At 46.8% G+C, this 20,110-nt stretch overlaps 1 protein-coding gene across 1 annotated transcript in view; it reads left to right on the forward strand.

Annotated features, from left to right (window-relative positions):
- Positions 1–20,110, forward strand: part of LOC135385243 (uncharacterized) — a 130,284-nt gene that overhangs the window by 57,788 nt on the left and 52,386 nt on the right. The window contains exons 5-6 of the mRNA XM_064614448.1: positions 17,974–18,291; positions 18,581–18,708. Coding sequence (XP_064470518.1) covers positions 17,974–18,291; positions 18,581–18,708 — 446 coding nt within the window. The remainder of the gene's footprint in view (positions 1–17,973; positions 18,292–18,580; positions 18,709–20,110) is intronic.

A 20,110-nucleotide genomic window follows, 5' to 3' on the forward strand; every position in this document is an offset into this window, starting at 1 on the left:
TAAGCTAAATATGTAATGAAGTTACAACCTTCAAGTTATCAAAATGGAATTAAGTGAGGAATGAAAGTTCTTGCTACTACGCCGAAATTAAGTTGGGAGCGGAGTTCCGAATATACCTTGTCAATTGGGCACAAAGTGAGAATTGGAATTCCAAGTTCTGCGAGTTCCCATTTTCCGCGCACATTTCATAGAACCTTGCCAGTGGCCTTATCACCTTCCCCGTAAAAAAATGCACTCCACGCACTCCAAATGAACACTCTGGTGCTACCTAACTCAGAAGCACGTCGGAATTGCGTTTGCGTACATCCAGCACATCGCGCTGCAACAAGGCGGAGCAGACAGGCTGCTGGCGCCGCGCACGTGCAAGAGGCGGGGTCACTGTCGTCGGATTTTTCAGCAGCAAAATCAAAAGAAAGGAGCCCGCGTTGTGCGTTCTGCCTGCTTGGACGTGAAGCGAAATCGAAATTTCTAACTTTGCTCATGATACTTTTGCGAAGTTACCTCAAAAAGTGACTAACACTACACTCAAGTGATTATGATGAGAGGTTGTTTCAAACATCAAATAAAAACAGGTAAGAGTGGGAATTGTTGTAAACTGTGTCGACACATATTTATTTAGAGATTGCGAGAGAGGAAAAGAAACTGTTTCACGGACTGTAAGTTGGTGGTCTTCCGAGCTCTTTGCAGTCTTCACTTCAATTTGCGCTTCACATTCTGTATGTATTACATGTGTCCAAACGCCTCGGTCGTTAAGAATTCACTTAGTGTTCGTCCGTATATACCCTCCTCTGAGGAAAAAGAATACAATGGGTTACACTTCTCCGAGGAGAGATTCTCAGTTTTTGGTGTCAGTGATTTATCGAGACCATGATACGTCCCTGTGACACCCCCCACCCCCACCCCAAAGAAAAAAGTTTGGCGACACCCCCTGCAAAAAGGGGGCTTGCCGTTTCAGCTGTAATGACATGTCGGTAATTATACGTGTAAAGCTGTTATCACGTAGCTGTAATAATGACCACGCACCCTGCTTGGGATTCCGGATAAATCACTGCAGTGGTGTATTGCATGAAAGAAGTAGAGTAAAAACATATGGCCAGCGAAGGTGATTACAGGTCGCTGAATTCGTTCATGACGGCTATTTCCAGTGTCAGTAAGCATCATGTCACAAGAACTCATGTAATACTGAGTGGCTGGCCACGATGTATATATTCCGATGCCGAAGCTAATAGCCGAAGATACCCCTGCGTCACGAGTGAAAAATGGCACGGCGGAAAAGCCAGACGTACGAAGCCACATGATCGTGCAATGTACCGGCAGACACGGCGATCGTACGAAGTCCTATGAACGTTCAATGTTCCGGCAGGCAAGGATGTCGTACGAAGCCACATGAAGCTGCAATGTGCTATGCGCTCACTTAGGTATCAACAACGGGCGCAACATTGTGCAACAACCTTACCGCGTAAGCAACATACCTCCCGCCGCCGTTCACATGCGACAGCGGAGGTCAAACGTTGCATCCCTCCCTTTCCTCCTTTCTTGGTGCACCCTGCTTCCAAGCCCAACCCAGAGCAAGGCGACCGCACCCTCCAAACAGCATACCCCTCCTCCGCTTACGCTTTCGCCGCCACTACCAGGAAATCCACGCTAACAGGGGCGAGGAAGACGCCAACGTCGTAATCCTCCAGCAGCGAGCAGCCGGGCACAACAACGTAGGTCTTCGTTGGTATTCAACTTCAAAGCCCCATCAGCGGTCACCCGAAGCCACATGAACGCGCAATGTGCTATGGGGTCACTTATATGTCAACAACGGGCGCAATATTGTGCAACAACCCTACCGCGCAAGCAATACACCTTCCGCTGTTCGCATGCGACAGCGGAGGGCAAACGTGGCATCCCTTCCTTTCCTCCTTCATTGGTAAACCATGCTTCCAAGTCCAACCGAGTGCAGGCTGACCGCGCCCTCCAAACAGCATACCCCTCCTTCGCTTACGCATTTGCTGACACTACCAGGAAACCCACGCAAACACAGGCGAGCAGGACGCTAGCGTCGTAATCCTGCAGCCGGGCACACTCCACGTAGGCCTTTGTTGGAGTTCAACTTCAAAAACCCCATCACCGCCTTCAGCACCCATCATAGGAATTCAACTTCAAAACCCCATCACAGACTTAAACTTCAAAATCCATCACTGACTTCAGAACCCATCATAGGAATTCAACTTCAAAACCCCATCACAGACTTAAACTTCAAAATCCATCACTGACTTCAGAACCCATAATAGGAATTCAACTTCAGAGCCCCATCACAAACTTCAACTTCAAAATCCATCACCGACTTCAGAACCCATCATAGGAATCCAACTTCAAAACCGCGATGGGATCTGAAGTTGAATTCTGATGATGGGTCCTGAAGTTGAATGATGGGTTATGATGTGATGGATTCTGAAGTTGAAGTTGAATGATGTGATGTGATGGGTTCTGAAGCTGAAGTTGAATGATGGGTTATGGTGTGATGAATTCTGAAGTTGAAGTTGAATGATGGGTTATGAAGTGATGAATTCTGAGGTTGAAGTTGAGTTACGGGCTCGTGATGTGATGGTTTATGACGGTGATGTGATGTGATGGGCTTTGCGGAAAACTGACCATGATGTGATGTTGAATGAATTCTTAGCAAAATGCCGACCTATATTTTAAATGGTACTGCGAACACAGTCATAGTACCCTTTATCACGGCACAAAGCAATTATGTCAAAGTCATGCTTGTGGAGGCAAAGCCAAAGAGGCAAAGTGATGCTTATGGAGGGTTTTATTATGCCCTGCTGCTCAGTGTATGGGGGGGGGGGGGGGGCTTCTGTTTTTAGCTGGAACAAACCAATAAAAAAAAATCTGAGGAAAGAAATATGCCACCTTCAGTTGCCATTGACCAAGCAACCTAAGTCAATAATGGTGGTTGTTATTCACTCTGCTATGTGATTGTGTTCCTGTTAATTCACCTGTTTGATACTGTGGTACCAGCTAGCTTCCTTGTAGCGTAACATATATGTGACCGCATGTAGGACAAAGAGGAGGAATTAGCTAGTCTGGCGTAGGAGCTCTCACATTGGCATAGCTGGTCAAAAAAAATGTGGGCCATACATCACATAAAACACAAATACCAGTATATTTCCAGCAAGCACTGGTTAATTTCTAGTAGGTTCGGTGCATATAGCGTGTCCATGGACTGATTTTTTTATTCTTAGAGAAATCATATTTTTGCAGTTATAAGGGATGACAACATGTTCTACATCCGAAGTGGATGTACTAATTAGCAGTGATGGCCACTAACTACTTCTACAGTAGTTTAACTATAACTACTAACTACTTTGTGATTGAGTAGTTTAACTAGTAGTTCAACTACTTTTCAGGGGAGTAGTTAAAACTACTTTTTTAACTGCTGCAATGTAGTTTAACTACATCTATAACTACTTAACGTTGTCCACCAACACCAATCCCTTGTAGTGTTCTTGGACAGCTAAACATGAAGCACGAGCAATAATAAGCTTTGGCTCAAGCCATTGCTACGATCGTCAAATACAAAGCTTGCAGCGGGATTCTTTCTGTGCCTACGCGATAAACTAAGTTGCAGAATTATTTCATAGCAAATGAGGCTTTACTAGACAAGCATTAAAAGAAGATTTAGTACACATGCACGACACAATTGCTCTGCACCTCCGTTCTCATCAAACAAGTAGCTCAAGATAAAAGTCGGAAGCACAATCGTGCCGTAAAGCTTGAGGCAAAATCGGAAGTAGTTGGCGCCTTCAGTAACCTCACTACTGTAGTTAACTACTTCAAATAGTAGTTTAACTAGTAGTTGCCACTACATTTCTGCAAGTAGTTGATAACTACTTTTTAACTACAATCAGGTAGTTTAACTAGTAGTTTAACTACATGTAGTTAATTACTGGCCATCACTGCTAATTAGGTCTCGTTTTATTATTGGAATAGAAGGTCGGTGCAAATGCAATGTCGGTTTCCCTATGTGCCTCTATAGTTTTCAAAAGTATGTTCGTGACCATTTAGTGCGAGGACATGGCCCCGAAATAATGGTTGTGTGAGAGTAAGTCTCGGAGCGTTCTTTTTGCCTTTTCACTTGAACGTGAGGAAGAAACAACGCTGCAGAACTGCAAGCAGCACATTTAATGTAATGTCGTGCAGGATGCAAGTTTTACAGCGTTTTCATATTTCAGCACAATATTTATAAGCTGTAAAAATAGGTGCAAGGGTACCATACAATGAAGTGGCTGGTACCGTAAATTTTAGACCTCTTCTTGGCGTGGGTGCTTGGCATAAAGAGTGACCTGCTAATAAACGTACTTCGGGATTTCTGAATGTGAAGATCACACGAGAGAAAGGAAGGCAAACAAATACAACAGAGGGTGCTATTCATTCCTCACACTTCTGATTTCAGGTACTTATTGCGCTTGGTTTTCTTCAGTTCCGACATTTGATAACCAGAATTTGCACTGTGTATCCACGTGAATAAAAAAGATGAAAACATTTCTGTGAGCAAGTTCATGGTATTTAAGGAAATGGCATTCTTAGGTTCCAGGGTATTCAAAGACCAGTGAAAACAAAGTGCTTGAAGTATTATATCTAGATACATCTTTTGCAGCTTTTGCATGGCAAATCGTTGTCTAGGAAGGTGCGCGAATCAATGTGGATGTTCCTGAAATTAGAATCTTATTTCGTTACACTTTGAGATTACCGTATGCTGGTTACAAAAAATTAGGGCACCTCTGCTGACTCAAGTTATTCATCCGAGAGAAAATAGTTTTTTCTTGCAAACGACTCAAGTTATTCATCCGAGAGAAAATAGTTTTTTCTTGCAAACAAACAAACAATTTTTTCACATTCATATGCAGCTTATTTGCAGAAATGCATTTCGAGAGTCTGTCCAGTACCTGTTCCCTGCGTTTATCAGAACGTAGGCTCACAAGGAAAACCACAGACAGGTTCCGATTTCACGATTCTGCGGTTCTGAGGCTGGAACACACACAAACACATACAGACGGACAAACACAACACATCCACACGGTATCGGAATCAGGCTTTTTCGTCGATCGTTACTTTTCAACTCTACGACTTCACAACCAAGGCAGCTCTCCAGGAGAATGGCGATGTTCGCGACAATGTTCATAATATAGCAGGTGTCCACCATAGCTGGAACCAACACCGGGAACTCATTTGGTGACACGAGACGAATTCAGAGTTCGACATACTCAAATTTGACAGGCGAGCAGCAGAACAAATCATTAACTGCAGTGTCAACAGAATCCTGATAGCCGGCGGAGAATACAATAAACGATTCGTCCAGACTCGGTACTCTCGTTCCCAGCCCACCGCAAAAAGCCTCACCCTGCGGGGAACTATTTTGAGACGTGGGAACCAAAAGCCTTCGCTGCTCTGAGGCTGTCGTGCCTGCCGACCAATCAGAGACATTTATTTTGAAAGTTTGAATCTGAAGCGTTTGTATCGCAAAAGTTGATTTTTACGGCTTTATCTTTACACCGTGGATATTTTCGTGACCTATTTCGAGGAGTTTATTCTCGAGTTTATTTTCCGAAGTGTAAACCAGAGTGATCCCGTTGAGACAACAAATAACCTGTAAAGAAACCGAAGTGAGTAGCAGCAGGTTGGCAGTCTTCCAACGTGAATGCTGGAACACTAGACCGTTTTGTAACTCACTTTCTTGCAGTCGACACAGTCTCACGGTCACCTATAATGAAACAATACAATTGGCCTCACTTGTAATGTACAACGTCGCTTCACCCATGTAGCCGATCTCTCCCGCCGCCATTTGTAATGCGTCTACCGTCTGCAACAGAACATACTATGACAGTTAAACAAAAGTAAAACACAGGCGTTGTACGATGCATCACAAATAGGTTGACCCACGTTTCTTGTACTTCACTAAACATTAGACCTATACTGAAAAGTGCGGTTGTCATCCGTCTCAACGGAGAGGTTGCAGCTCTGACAACGGACGGGAAGGCGACGAAGCAAAGAATGCACTTTGGAAGAATACGCGACGCCATGTCACTTCTCATCGGCGGTGCGCGGAGCAACGTAGTTCGCCGCAACGAAACCACACGTTATTAGCCGGCACACGGATTCTTCAACAAGCACACGAGTTATGAGGCACACATATTATTCAGCTGTTGGATGCCGATGTGACGGCTTTGTATACCTGCTCAAATTTATCGATCGGGAGACTTGTGCCTGCCATTTCAAAACTGTTACGGCTATTTCCGGACGGTTACGGCTGTGTACCGGCAGTACTGTCTGAGGGAACTTTTCGAACCGGCACGTGCCCGTCACAGGATTTAGAGTGTGGGCGCTCGTTTTCGCACTGCTGATCAAACTAGAAACAACCTTTCCCATTCACCTTCTCGACGGCAGACATCTTTATGTGTACAACATATATCAGACGTTCAATGCACATAACAATGGATGCACACTAGACGTCTGAAATCAGGGTGCAGTGTACGTTCCTTAGACATCTAACTTTTCTAACGCACTTTCTGTGCGTACGATGGACATCGATGAGATTGGACTTTTCTGGTACGTCCGATAGATGTTTGTGGTTTACTGGGAAGGGGTTAGCAGCAGCCCATGCAGAGAGGAATGTGTGTGCACTTATTGTGCTAATTGTGACCTCTGTGTCGTTGCCATCAACACCGCATCTGACATATAGTTGTAACAGCAAAGTACGTCATATCCATGTGCTTCTGTCAACAGTCGTCAGATTCTTGCTTTCTTGGTGTCTGCGACACATGCCGTGGCAGCGAAATCCTTATTCCCGAGAGCCTGCACAGTCCAGGTGAAATTGATAATTTAGGTGTGGCACTGTGGGAATCTGGAGGGCTTGCGTAGAAACTTGATACCATCGAAACCTTTTTGAATCTCGTTAGACATTGGACAACGTGCTATGTAACCCACAGCTACATCAGACGAGTGCAATGTGAGACTGTACGAAAGCAGAAGCTGTGCGTGAAACCAGGAACTGTCGTCTTTCACTTCGAATTGGAAGAAGAAGCAGATTTCTGTATTCACACACGTAATCACAACATCACTTGTAATCACAACAGTAGTTAGCGACGACGCACGGCATGATACCGCATCAGCACTACTTTCCATCCGGAAAATAGACGACGTCATCGATGAGAACGGGCCCATCTACGACAGCTCCAGCGCATGGAACGGACGCATGCCATAAGTAATGACGGCCATAGTTAAGTATACGGCAACCCTTCATAACCTGCCCTCATCGGTGACACAAGTCGTACAAAATGCAGCCGAGTTTGTGTATGACTTGTCGGGAAAGCTCCCAAAGGTATGCCTGCTGTGCTATACGCTGCGGCATCGACAAAATACGCCGCCCTGAGAGCCTGCCCATTTCAAGGGAATTTGGTCCCTACTTATCCTTCGCAGCATCTCAGCCCTAACCTCGGACCATGACCCTACGTCATTTTGATGAAACCATGACGTAAAAGATTAGTTTCAAAGCTTAAATGTAAAGTAGCGAAAGAGGCTCGATTACTTTGTGCGGCGACAGTTCTAGTGATGAGTCCGCATGTGCATTTCCATTTATGGTGTTGCATAAAGTCTGTACGTGTTCGTCACAGACAAAAAATTCATATCTTTCTTCGTTTTTGCTTAATATGATAGAAAGCATCACTGCACAACGCGCTTCACCGCGAAACACAGTTTCTCTGCGCGGATTGCCGCCTGCGTGAAACTGGCTCGCTTTTCGAAGTGTCCTTCAGTCGATGTTCTTGCAGTACAGAGGTGTGCACACAAAACAATCATCGATCAAAGTTCACTGTTTGTTGAGTAAAAGTATCAACGATCATTTGTTTCCACCACCAGCGCTCACGATTACCACCCCCATAGCTCACGAGCGAAAGAAGCATGTTGAAATGCGACTTCCATAACATGCTTTCGGATATCGAGTACACGCACACTTAAAAATAAAAAAAATAAGCTCGAGCTCATGATTTAAATCACGAACCGATTTCTCATAAACGCGTTCACGGTTCGCGCCGCTCTGTCCGTTCGATCCTTTGCGCGATCGTTTGGGAGTTTTGTGCCTGCTGCGTGCCTCGGCGCCATCTCATGGCCACATAGCGTATTATACTCGAAAATGCAAAGTACAATCATGATGTCACACAAACATTGCCGTCTCGCACATCTATTCTGTACGTCATGAAAAATGACAACAACAAAAAAGGAAATTACGAGCGTGCTTTTTCGCTCACTTCCCTCGAAATCCAGTTTTAGGCCGGAAGAGTTTTCCGTTTCGGGCATCAAAGAACCGAACCAACAAGGCTGGGCGGGCAGATCACAGGTGTGGCCTTCAGGTTCCTAGTAGGAAACACCGATAAGGGGGGTCGCATACCAAGGTACCGAAGAACTGCTAGAACTTCACTGTAAATGCTTACTTATAGAAGTTATGAATGTATCAGTATATGAGCGAGGGAGGTGAGCGAATGACGGTGTGGAAGCACCTGTGGCGACAGCAACGAAGATGAGCGCGAGCCTCGTGCCCATCAATAAATCGGAACCAGTTTTTGGTTTGATTCCGTCGTTACCAGACGTTGCCTCGCTCTCTCCACACTGGTGACCCGGACGTCCTTCATCATGGACGGTACGCCGCCTGCACCCTCATCGCCATCAAGCTACCACCATTCATTCGCTCCCGGCCTGACCTATGGTTCAGTCAAGCGGAATGCCAGTTCACGCTGGGCCACATAACTTCGGCGACAACGAAGTTTCACTATGTAATGTCCGTTCTGCCCCAGGACGTGCTTGTCGGGGTCGCCGACATTCTAACCTCTCCTCCCCCGAATGACCCTTACGCGGCACTCAAGACTGCCGTAATCGCCCGGGCATCGCCTTCAGATCGCCAGCGCCTGCACGAGCTCGTGTCGCACGAGCCTTTAGGTCACCGGAAGCCCTCTCAACTCCTCCGACGTCTGCAGCACATCCTCGGGGGTTCTACGCCGTTGTTGGATGACAGAATGCTCCGCGAGGTTTTCCTTTCCAAGCTTCCTCCTTCGGTCCAGATAGTCTTGGCAGCCTCGGGCGAAGCTAACCTCCAAGCGTTAGCGGAGCATGCGGACAAGCTCACGGAATTAGCCAGTGAGAGAGATTCCTCTGCCTGCATCACCGCACTGCAGAAGACCCCCGGCAATGACCCAGGTGGCACCTGTCAGACAGCAGTCTCAGTCAACGACCAAGCCGAGTTCGCTTCTCTGCGTCAGCAGGTGCCCCGCCTCGCGGATGTTATACAGGATCTCCGTTTCGGTGCTATCGCTCCCCGCAGCTCCTCTTCTCCGCGCCCTGCGGGTCATCTGCGCCCCACGCGCGGTACCCGGTCGACACCAGCAAGGTCTCAGTTCTCTTCGTCACCGTCACCTCCACCTCGTAGTCTCTGCTGGTACCACAGCCGTTTCGGTCGTCGTGCAAGGCGTTGCGAATCGCCCTGCTCCTGGCAGGGAAACCTTCTCGGGGATCACTAGCGGCGACGGGCGTTTCCCACCACCTGCAACCGTGTCGCCTATTTTACAACAGGAACCGGCTTGGCAAACAAAACTTCTTGGTCGACACTGGGGCAGAGGTCAGCGTGCTTCCAGCCTCCGCCCAAGATCGCAGACGTCCCCCCATTTTGTCCCCACAGCGCACAGCATCCTAGCGATTTTCTGGCTCATCACAACATTCTGGTCGACGTCGCTAAGCGAAGACTCCTCGACAGTCTTACTGGCCTCACGGTAAACGGCGTATCGGCAAGAGTAGCTTCGACTGGTCTCGCTACTCCGCTACCAAGTGACGCGACTTATGCCGCGATACTAAATGATTTTCTATCATTGACATCGCAGTGCGACTGGACGAAGCCGGTCAAGCATCCTGTCGTCCACCGTATATGCACCAAAGGCCAACCAGTTTTTGCTACGGCTCGTCGGCTGAGCCCCGAGAAGCTTGCCATCGCGCGTCAAGAATTTGATCACATGCTGGCGGTCGGCATAGTAAGACCATCGTCCAGCAATTGGTCATCGCCTTTGCACATGGTCCCTAAGAAGACTGGTGATTGGAGGCACTGTGGCGATTACCGCGCACTAAATCTAGCAACGATTCCCGACCGTTACCCATTGCCCAACATATCAGACTTCACTGCGAGTTTAGCCGGAGCGAAACCTTTCTCAAAAATCGACTTAACAAAAGCATACCACCAGATACCCATGGCAGAGGAGGACGTTCCCAAGACCGCCATTGTAACCCCTTTCAGCCTCTTCAAATTCCCCCGAATGCCTTTCGGACTCCGCAACGCTGCACAATCTTTCCAGCGCTTTATCGACAGCGTCACACGGGGCCTACCTTTCGTTTTTGCATACCTCGACGACCTGCTTGTGGCCAGCGCTTCCCATGAAGAGCACTTGCAGCACCTGCGTGCCTTATTCCACCGCCTATCCGAGCATGGACTACTCATTAACATCGACAAGTGCGAATTCGGCGTCCCTTCGCTCGAATTCCTGGGCCACCAGGTCGATGCCCAAGGAATAACACCCCTCCAAAGCAAAGTTAAGAAGGTGCAAGAGTTTCCCCTCCCCACATCATGCACACAGCTACGTCGTTTTCTCGGGATGGTGAACTTCCACAGACGCTTTATTCCCCATTGCGCGGGAGTATTACGGCCGCTCGAAGAGCTTCTACACTCTCCCCGCAAGAATTCTACAGCCCTGGCCTGGTCCCCCGAGCACATCGAGGCGTTTAACAGAGCCAAGCATGCCTTAACATCCTCCACCACGCTGGCCCATCCTGTCAACGAAGCACCCACCTCGATTATGGTGGACGCCTCGAGCAAAGGCGTCGGAGCCGTCCTGCAGCAACACATAGGCGGTCATTGGCAACCGTTAGCCTTCTTCTCCAAGAAGCTCTCATCCACCGAAGAGAAATACAGCACCTTCGGTCGCGAGCTCCTTGCAGATCTCTCTCAGCAGCAGCAGAACGACCCGGAGTTAAAATACCTCCTATCAGGGCGTTCCTCGCTAAACCTGCAAGAAGTACGTTTTCCCGGACTCTCTGGACCCGTCGTCTGCGACCTTTCTACAGGCATGCAGCGACCTTTCGTTCCCCAAGGTCTCCGTCGTCAAATCTTCGCGGCGCTCCACGGACTATCCCACCTGGAATCAAGGCCACACAGCGACTTGTCAGTGCTCGTTATGTGTGGCCATCTATGAACACTGACATTCGCGCATGGACGACGTCCTGCGCGCCATGCCAACGAACCAAAGTCCACAGGCACACCGTTCCTCCATTGTCAACATACCCACTGCCCAGCAGTCGTTTCGACGAAGTCCACATCGACATAGTGGGCCCCCTGCCCCCGTCGAACAACCATCGTTTTCTCTTGACGTGCGTCGACCGGTACACAAGGTGGCCAGAAGCCGCCCCTATGCCGGACTCCACAGCAGAAACAGTCGCACGCACGTTCATTTCGACTTGGGTCTCCCGGTTTGGAGCCCCTTCCAAGATCATAACGGACAGAGGGAAACAGTTTCAGTCCCGCCTGTTTGCTGCGCTCACCAATCTCCTTGGAACTCACCGCTGCTGCACAACCGCGTATCACCCCGCAGCTAACGGCCTCGTAGAACGATTCCATCGTCATCTCAAAGCTGCCATCATGGCATACGAAAACGCCTCTAAGTGGCACGAGTTTCTTCCGCTCATCCTCTTAGGAATTCGAGCGGCTTGGAAAGAGGATCTGGGCTGCACGACGTCAGAGCTCGTTTATGGCACTACTCTTCGCCTTCCCGGGCACTTTTTCGACAACCCTACCCCAATCGCCACTGATCCGTCGGACTACCTGCATCGCCTCCGAGAGCGCTTTTCCCGCATCCGAACAACTGCCACCCGCGCTCGGCAGCCGGCAACGCCCTTCGTTTCCCCCACCTGAGTACCGCATCCCAGGTTTTCTTACGAACGGATGCCTTACACAGGTCCCTCCAGGCCCCTTACACTGGACCCTACACTGTATTGGAACGTGCGACTAAATACTTCGTCATAGACTACAACGGCAGACCGGAAACAGTCTCCGTTGAGCGTCTCAAGCCTGCTTTCACTGAAGCCCCTGTTCCGACCACTGGTCCTTCAACCGATTACCACTCCGCCAATACCCTGTTTGGAGGAGACTTCGTCTTTTTCTAGTGGGGGGGGGGGGGGGGGGCACATGTGGCGACAACAACGAAGATGAGCCCGAGCCTCGTGCCCATCAATAAATCGGAACCAGTTTTTGGTTTGATTCCGTCGTTACCAGACGTTGCCTCGCTCTCTCCACACACCCCTGTGTGCACAAAAAAAAAAAAAAAAAAAATGATATTTTGCACTTATTCTATCGTGCATATACCGTGATCGGTTGTGCTTATTTATAATGTGGCCCACTAGTCAAGTCGCGGAGGACCGTCCCGGCCTTTTCTTTGGCAACAAAGAATTCCATAAAATTTTCTTTTGCCGACCTCACTTGGCCTCGTAACGCTACTTGTTCGCTCGCGCTCGGTTCGTTGCTGGGAGCCCACTCTGGCTACAGAAGTGTTTTGACGTTTAGTAAGTATTTCTTGCACGGAGTCGCTGGTATAGTTTTCTTCCAATCTTTTGGTCAACGGCGTAGTTCCACCGTCCTCGTCCTGTCCAATGCAGTGAACGATGGCGTTAAGCGTATCAACGAGCGCTGATGAACTGGGAAGGCAATGCCCCTTTGTTCTCTGGATGCCAGGTTTCAGGGGTGAGTTTTCTTTTGTGGTTGTCCTTCTCCTTCAGATTTGTGCCTGCTTGTTGTGGAGCACAGCAGCTGAATATCGTTTTGTTTCTCTGCAGAATGCGGTTGCGTATGAGTGTACGAACGCGATGTAGGTGTGGGACTGAACTAAATGCGTGTTAATAAGATTCAGTCGTTTGATTACGTTCAATGCTGTCTGTTCAATGTGGTTGCGACGAACAATGTGGAGATGTGGAATTGACCTATGTGTGTGTTAAGATTCAGTCGTTTGGATACATTGTACATCTTGGTTTCATGTCTTCATTATTTTTTAGCTGCTTGCAGAGTCTTGGAATGGAAGTGACGAATACAGCTCCTGTCCTATGAGCCATTTGTTGGCACTTCAGCTGAGCTCAAGCTACGATCCCCATTCAGGTAAACGAAAACCATTGCCTTTTCAGTGACTTTCGTCTTTCATGGTTAATTTCTTAGGCAAGTTGTGGCTTTGTATGTACTTGTCCCTTCTATGTTGTTCCAGCCTCAGAACATCAGTCCTTTCATGTTCTGACTGTGCTGTTCAGTATCGCTGGATTTCTATGTGCTCGCTAATCTGACGCAACTGTGAGCCTCTTGTAAATACTTTGTTGCCAAAGTGCTTCAGTTACAGATGGTGTGTTAAGTGCATCAGATTTATATCATCGACGCCACGAAAGTGCAGGCTGTCAGAGTGGTTATTTTATCAGATTCCGTCGCACAATTTCCTTTTTAGCACGTGCGCATTTTGATTTACAGAATATAATGTGTCACGTCACGGTCTCCTTAGTAATCTCGACTTCAGCAATCCAAGAATGCTTAGCACTGCTTCGAACCTTAGTAACTCGGTGTAACATCAAGGCAGGAGAAGGTCTGCAAACTACATCAATTTCTCGACTTTCAGCCCATGATTTATGTTGTGTAAGGGTCAACAAAAATAATGCGTGGTCTACTATCCGTTCCACCACACAACGAGCGCTGGGATTACCTGATGTCGCCCATTGTCTAACTTTGCCGTGGTGCTATGCGAGTGTATAGAAAAAGATACCGTTTACGAATTGTCAGTCGGGAGTCAAATGGCTTCTGCACAAGTAAAGTACGATCCGACGTGTATGGATAGGGAAATACTCGACGCTTGCATGGTGCTTGAATTTTTTAAAAAATGCATAAATTTCAGTTCTGCAGTTAACAAGCTGCATCCAACATTTTTACATACAAGCATTTATAGTGATATCACATATTGTCCTTTTCTATTTTCAGTGTGTGTCGGAAACGTTCCTTCCTGCTACCCACAGCCGTCTTCCCCCTCACGTGTGTGTAAAGTACTGGTTGCCTTTGGAGCAATCAAATTGGGAGCATGGACTCGCAGACAGAGGCATTGCTTGCAGCTACCACCCAAGCAGAACACCAATATTGGTCCAATATTGGACCCATATGGGTTGCCAAGATTGCCAATATTGGCCCAATGTGGGCCGCCAATATTGGACCAATATGGGTTGCCCATATTGGCAAGCCCATTTTGCGCCAATACCAATATTTCTGTGATAACACCAACGGGGAGTCCGTGTAATAATAAAGCATTACCCTGTATAATATTCACCACTAATAATACTTTTCTCTGATTTTAGCTTTTTTATTTCTGCGGATCTAATTGATCCACGTTGCACATGATTGCAAATAAAAAAAACAGAAAAAAAGCACGGCATTGCCAAAAAAAAAACAAAAAAAAAACGAAGAACTATGCCTACGCCCGCCTTGCTGAAGGACACAAGCAGTCCCACGGAACTGCCAATTCCAAAGACCGAGAAAAGATCTTCCCGGAACAGCACCGCAAGCGGTACTGCCCCGACGACCTTGTTATCGGCCGCGCGTTCAAAGACATGGCCCACCCAGGGGCGGACTGCGTTATCAATGGGCCCTTCTCCAAATATGAAGGATCGGCTCCCTTTCGCCTCCCTCCACCGCGAAAGACCAATACGCGGATTTGAAGGGAGACGAAAGGTCTCTCAGAAGCCTTCATTTGGGATCGCAATATTCTGTGAATAGAAATTTTAAACCCGCTCCGATACTACAAAGGAGCGAAACACTTTCGTGACGGTGACGGACATACGCCACAGCAATTCACACTGCTTGCAGCAACATGAAAGCACCTAATTTTACAGAAGAGCCATCCGTTCCTACCACACATTGTGTTTTTTACTTGACCTGCCGCAATTCCGTTATCATTACAGCAACCGGCGACATGTTATCCCTATGAAACGTCCGTTCGAGCTGTCGTGCATGCGCATTAGTTGTAGGACGCGTGATTTCGCTCCATGTTTCGCTCAAACTACCCGCTCGCTTTCAGTCGGCTTGACCGATTGGCATTGGCATCGCGAAGGAAGATGGCGGCTATTTCCAGAACGTGGAATGTTGAGTTGTCGAATTCTAGTGAACGTTACATTGGAATTGCTAAGTACGTTGACTGTTTCGAACAATGTGTATCATCTACGGGAAGTTGTTGGATGTAACGATGTCCTGCATTGGGTGTTTCACACGCTTCAACGTTCAATCTTGCCGTGCTGCTTGGGCATTTGTGCAACACGGGCACTTACCATTTTCTGTATTTTCAGTCAATATGGGGTGTACGCGGGCAATATGGGGCCCGTATCGCAAGGATTTTCCCAATATTGGCTCAAAGTCGGCAATAATGGGCCCATATTGCCCATTTTCAGCCATTGCCAATATGGGGAAAATCTTGGCGAAACGGGTCCCATATTGGACCCGTATCGCCAATGACATATGGGCCCAATATTGTGTGCTGCTTGGGCAGTGATACAAATACTGCGATTTGTGTACATGTATATTACTATCTACATGAGAAGAGTACCTAGATTTGTTGGTATGCCATTGGACAAAGATGGGAAGTGCTCACGATGTCCGCTAACTTCTTCACATATTTGGCAGTCAGTGTTTACACAATATCTACACACAATCTTGTACCAACATCCATGCTGCCTTACTGCACATACTGTGCATGAACCACACATACCTGAATGTGCATGTGAGGGACACATAACTAGAGATGCGAAGCCCCGGAAAAAACCCGGAAATTTTTGGGAAAAACAGTTTTTTTTTTCGTTTTTTTCCTCGTCTCCGGAAAAATAGCCAAAATTTCCAGGCGACAAGATTCAAAAATGTAAATCTTCGTGCCTTTGATGTGTTCCAACTTGCCAACAGTGCCTTAGGTGTCTCTAATCCGCCAACAACCACCAACTTAGAGCTCCGTCTGGCCGCTCCAAGCGATCGCCATCGCGTTCACATAATGTCGGAGTTCTGGTCGGAGTGGACAGGTTGCTCTAATAACCTGTCGCTGAGTAGACAGCAGTCTCATGGGATACTCTGGTCTGCATTTATGCCTAGAGGATGAGCATTACTAAAGCTTCTACCTCATTGTATGCTGTGGTTTGGCCGGTAATGCTTCGACTCAGCAGTAACCACTTTTGTTTCCTTTTTTTCTTTCAATTTTTCGGAAAAACCCCCCAAAAAACGTGTTTTTTTCCTTCGAGCGATTCAAAATTTCCGGAAATTTTGCATCTCTACACATAACTGTATGAACCTACATACGGGCCACTACCAACAAAGTGACAAAATTTTTGTGTAAATTATATATAAGTTCGCACATTATGGCTAATACACTACATGTCTATATGACGGCTCAATGGATTCATAAGTACTCTCCCATTTTAGACGTTTAGTCTAAAAACTAAATTTATCCGGGTATTAGCTGTATTTCAGCATAGCGTTAGTCGAGCTAGGGGAAGGGTAGGAGACGGATACGGAGCAATAGAGCTGCTTCGTTAGACGTCTAATAGACATTCTCACAGTCTACATTTAGACACCTTTTGGACGTATACTAGCGCACCATGCGTCGCCTGCGAGATTATACAGTGCATATCTCTTTGTGTTGCTGTTGTTGTTCGAGAGCTAAAAAGGTTAACAAATGCGCAGAATGACGCAACTTATGTCCCTAAATATTCGATTGCGCTTAGTTTATGAGATTTATATAGCGAAATTGAGGAAGACCGTCACATCAGTCTGCCTGATTAACAAGTAAATGAAAGCAATAACAAGATGAACAAAAATACGTTTCGCCTGCATTTTTTTTATTTCTCCGTTCCACATGTTCCATGTTTAGAAATGTAGTGGTAGGGGAAAAAACGTGCGCCGCTGCCCATAGTTGTAGGGGAAATACTTTTTCACTCACCAGCTTAAACTGTAGCGGGAGCGCAACTCCACTGCTGAACAAATGTAGCCAATACGGCAACTTGTATGCGTGCCGGAAAATCTGAAATTAGGAAGTAGTGTTTTACTTATATGGCCACTGAAACACACTTTGTGCTGTGTATACGAGCAGCAAAGCGTTTTGTGGTGGTGAATGCTTGTTATGCTAACCGCGAGAGAATTGTCTTCCAGGGCCCTCCACTTAGTTCTTTGCTTTAGTACAGTTCTCGCCAACATGCAAAGGTGTGGTTCGGAGTTAAACCATGCGTTATACGCATAGTGATACAGCCCTTCCAACTTTTTGCGACGGAATCCCGCCAAGTTTGTTAAATAACACAATATTTGATGTTTCTTTGTGTGTGTGTGTGTGTGTGTGTGTGTGTGTGTGTGTGTGTGTGTGTGTGTGTGTGTGTGTGTGTGTGTGTGTGTGTGTGTGTGTGTGTGTGTGTGTGTGTGTGTGTGTGTGTGTGTGTGTGTGTGTGTGTGTGTGTGTGTGTGTGTGTGTGTGTGTGTGTGTGTGTGTGTGTGTGTGTGTGTGTGTGTGTGTGTGTGTGTGTGTGTGTGTGTGTGTGTGTGTGTGTGTGTGTGTGTGTGTGTGTGTGTGTGTGTGTGTGTGTGTGTGTGTGTGTGTGTGTGTGTGTGTGTGTGTGTGTGTGTGTGTGTGTGTGTGTGTGTGTGTGTGTGTGTGTGTGTGTGTGTGTGTGTGTGTGTGTGTGTGTGTGTGTGTGTGTGTGTTTCCTTCGCTCACACAAAAAGTTTGCGAGGTAAAATATTCCAGACAAGTTTCAACAAATTTAGAAATTTTTTTGAGAAGACGATGTTGTTTTTTTACAGTGGGGGAAAATGCGCATTATGTTGTCCTTACATTAAACGAAACCTGTTTACAGGCCCTACTGTGCCAAGGAACTTGAGGGTGACTGAGGTCACAGAGGACGGCACGAAGCTGGAATGGGAACCGCCAGAAACACCGAACGGTCCGCTCGACGGATACCAGTATCAGGTCTGCAAAGTCAAGTCGTGCGACGATAGACCGTATATCCAGTGTGCTGGTTCTTCCGAGACACAGAAGCTTGAATTCCTTGCCCGGGACTTAGAACGTCTTCAATTTTACTGGGTGTGGGTCGTAGCCTTCAACGAGGACTACGTAGCGAAGAAGAAACTCATTGGGGGCTACGCCTCTGTCTGCTTCAAGGCAGTTCCTCACGGTAAGCCCCAGCTCTGTGGAGCAGAGAGCCTGCTCGACAGCAATTACATGTTCTCCAGAATTTATAAGTGGTGTCATTGTGTGTTATAGCTGTTAGACAATTGCCGTTCGTTAGAATCACGTTTTGTCTGCTATCATGTTCTGTACGGCGCTATCCGATTGAATATGCAATGCCCTATATATAGCCGAAACTAATGCGAAGTCTAGGAGATTTCGCTTGATCAAGTCCACTTTTTGTGAACTTTGAAGTAGTCCACAACACCTGATCATTCATCTTGCTTTTTTCGCAGCTTTGCATTCCGTAAGAAATTTTCAGGCGAACTGTACAAGCCCAGGCACCATTGACTTGACCTGGAAACTGCCGTCCGATGCTAAAGATATCCCTGAAGCCTACCGGCTGGAAGTCTTTACAATCAAGGTGAGTTTTGCAGAGCATTTGTTTGCGTGCCAATGTCCCAATGAATGTCCGCTTATTTGCTCATTTTTTAAAATTTCAATACTACAGCCTTCCTGTGAATATCATGCAAGAATAGGACATACAATGAATCATTGCAGGAACAAGCAACACTCACAAGATGGTTATCACCATAATACGCGTCAGGGGAATATGGGTAGCATATAAATACATCAAACATAATCAATTAACTTTTTAGAAAACACATTAGCCGAAGTTGTCATGATCATGCTAATATATTTCGTGGCAATTAGGGATCCCGGAAAAGAGGAATACTTGAGAGCATCTACCCCAGAATTATACAGTTTTAATTGTCTGCATTCGGTGTAGTACAACTGCCACTGTGGGAAGTGTTGACTATAATAATCGATGCTACACTGATCGACGTTCAAGAAGAGGAATTTTATGAAAGTAACAGCTCGCTCTTGACGGATCAGATTGTGCGTTTTTGTTAGGAAAGGTAGCGCACTTGATACTTTACCAAGGTTGTGTGTCGCATTGCGTGAAGGTGAACGGTATAAAGGTGAGGAAGTGGGGTGATTGGTATCCCTACCCATAGAACACACACTGAAGCAGCTAACAGACATGGACGACAGACTCACGGGACCACAGCTTTGGCGCAGCTTTGTTGACGCTGCTCGGAAAGCTGTGGTCCTGTTGACTGTCGTCCGTGCCTGTTGGCTGCTTTAATTATGTTGTGCGGCATATTCTAGTATCAACATCGCAGAGCACATGAATCTGCGTTATTGGAAACGCCCTGCTCTCTACACTCTAAACCAGGTAACGCATATGTAATGGTTAAATACCGCTTGGCAAAGAGGTACATTCATTTTTTTAAATGTACCTCTGAAATTTAAGAGGTACATACGTCCTCACATGTGGTACATGAAACGCATATTTAGGCCTACGTCGGGGTGGTTCCCCTCCTCTGCGATATATTAACAGCCCCATGAAGCTACGCGTGAGCTGACAGATAGAGGATAAGGTAATAGGAATCACAAGGGTAATAATGACACTGAGAGCATAAAGTAAGAGGAACCCACATGCTAGAAAGGATACTGAACGAAAAGGACGAAAGATGACACTACTGGCATAGCCAAATTTCGTACCGTGTCCTCATACACGCAGCGTACAAATCATATCGCAGGTCCTACATAGGAATATAATACCTACATAGGAATAATACATATAATATCTATATTGATCCTATAAAACCTATAACTCCTGTGGTACCTACACCACCAGGTCCTATATCCAATAACACCATATGTATAGGATCTACATACAGGATTTTTCAGTTGGGCTGTAGAGCACAAAAAATACATCCACAGCAGTTCGGTGCACCAGAAACAACGGGAGCAAGAAC

Source organism: Ornithodoros turicata, chromosome 2 (genome assembly GCF_037126465.1).
Source record: "Ornithodoros turicata isolate Travis chromosome 2, ASM3712646v1, whole genome shotgun sequence".
Classification (NCBI taxonomy): Eukaryota; Metazoa; Arthropoda; class Arachnida; order Ixodida; family Argasidae; genus Ornithodoros; species Ornithodoros turicata.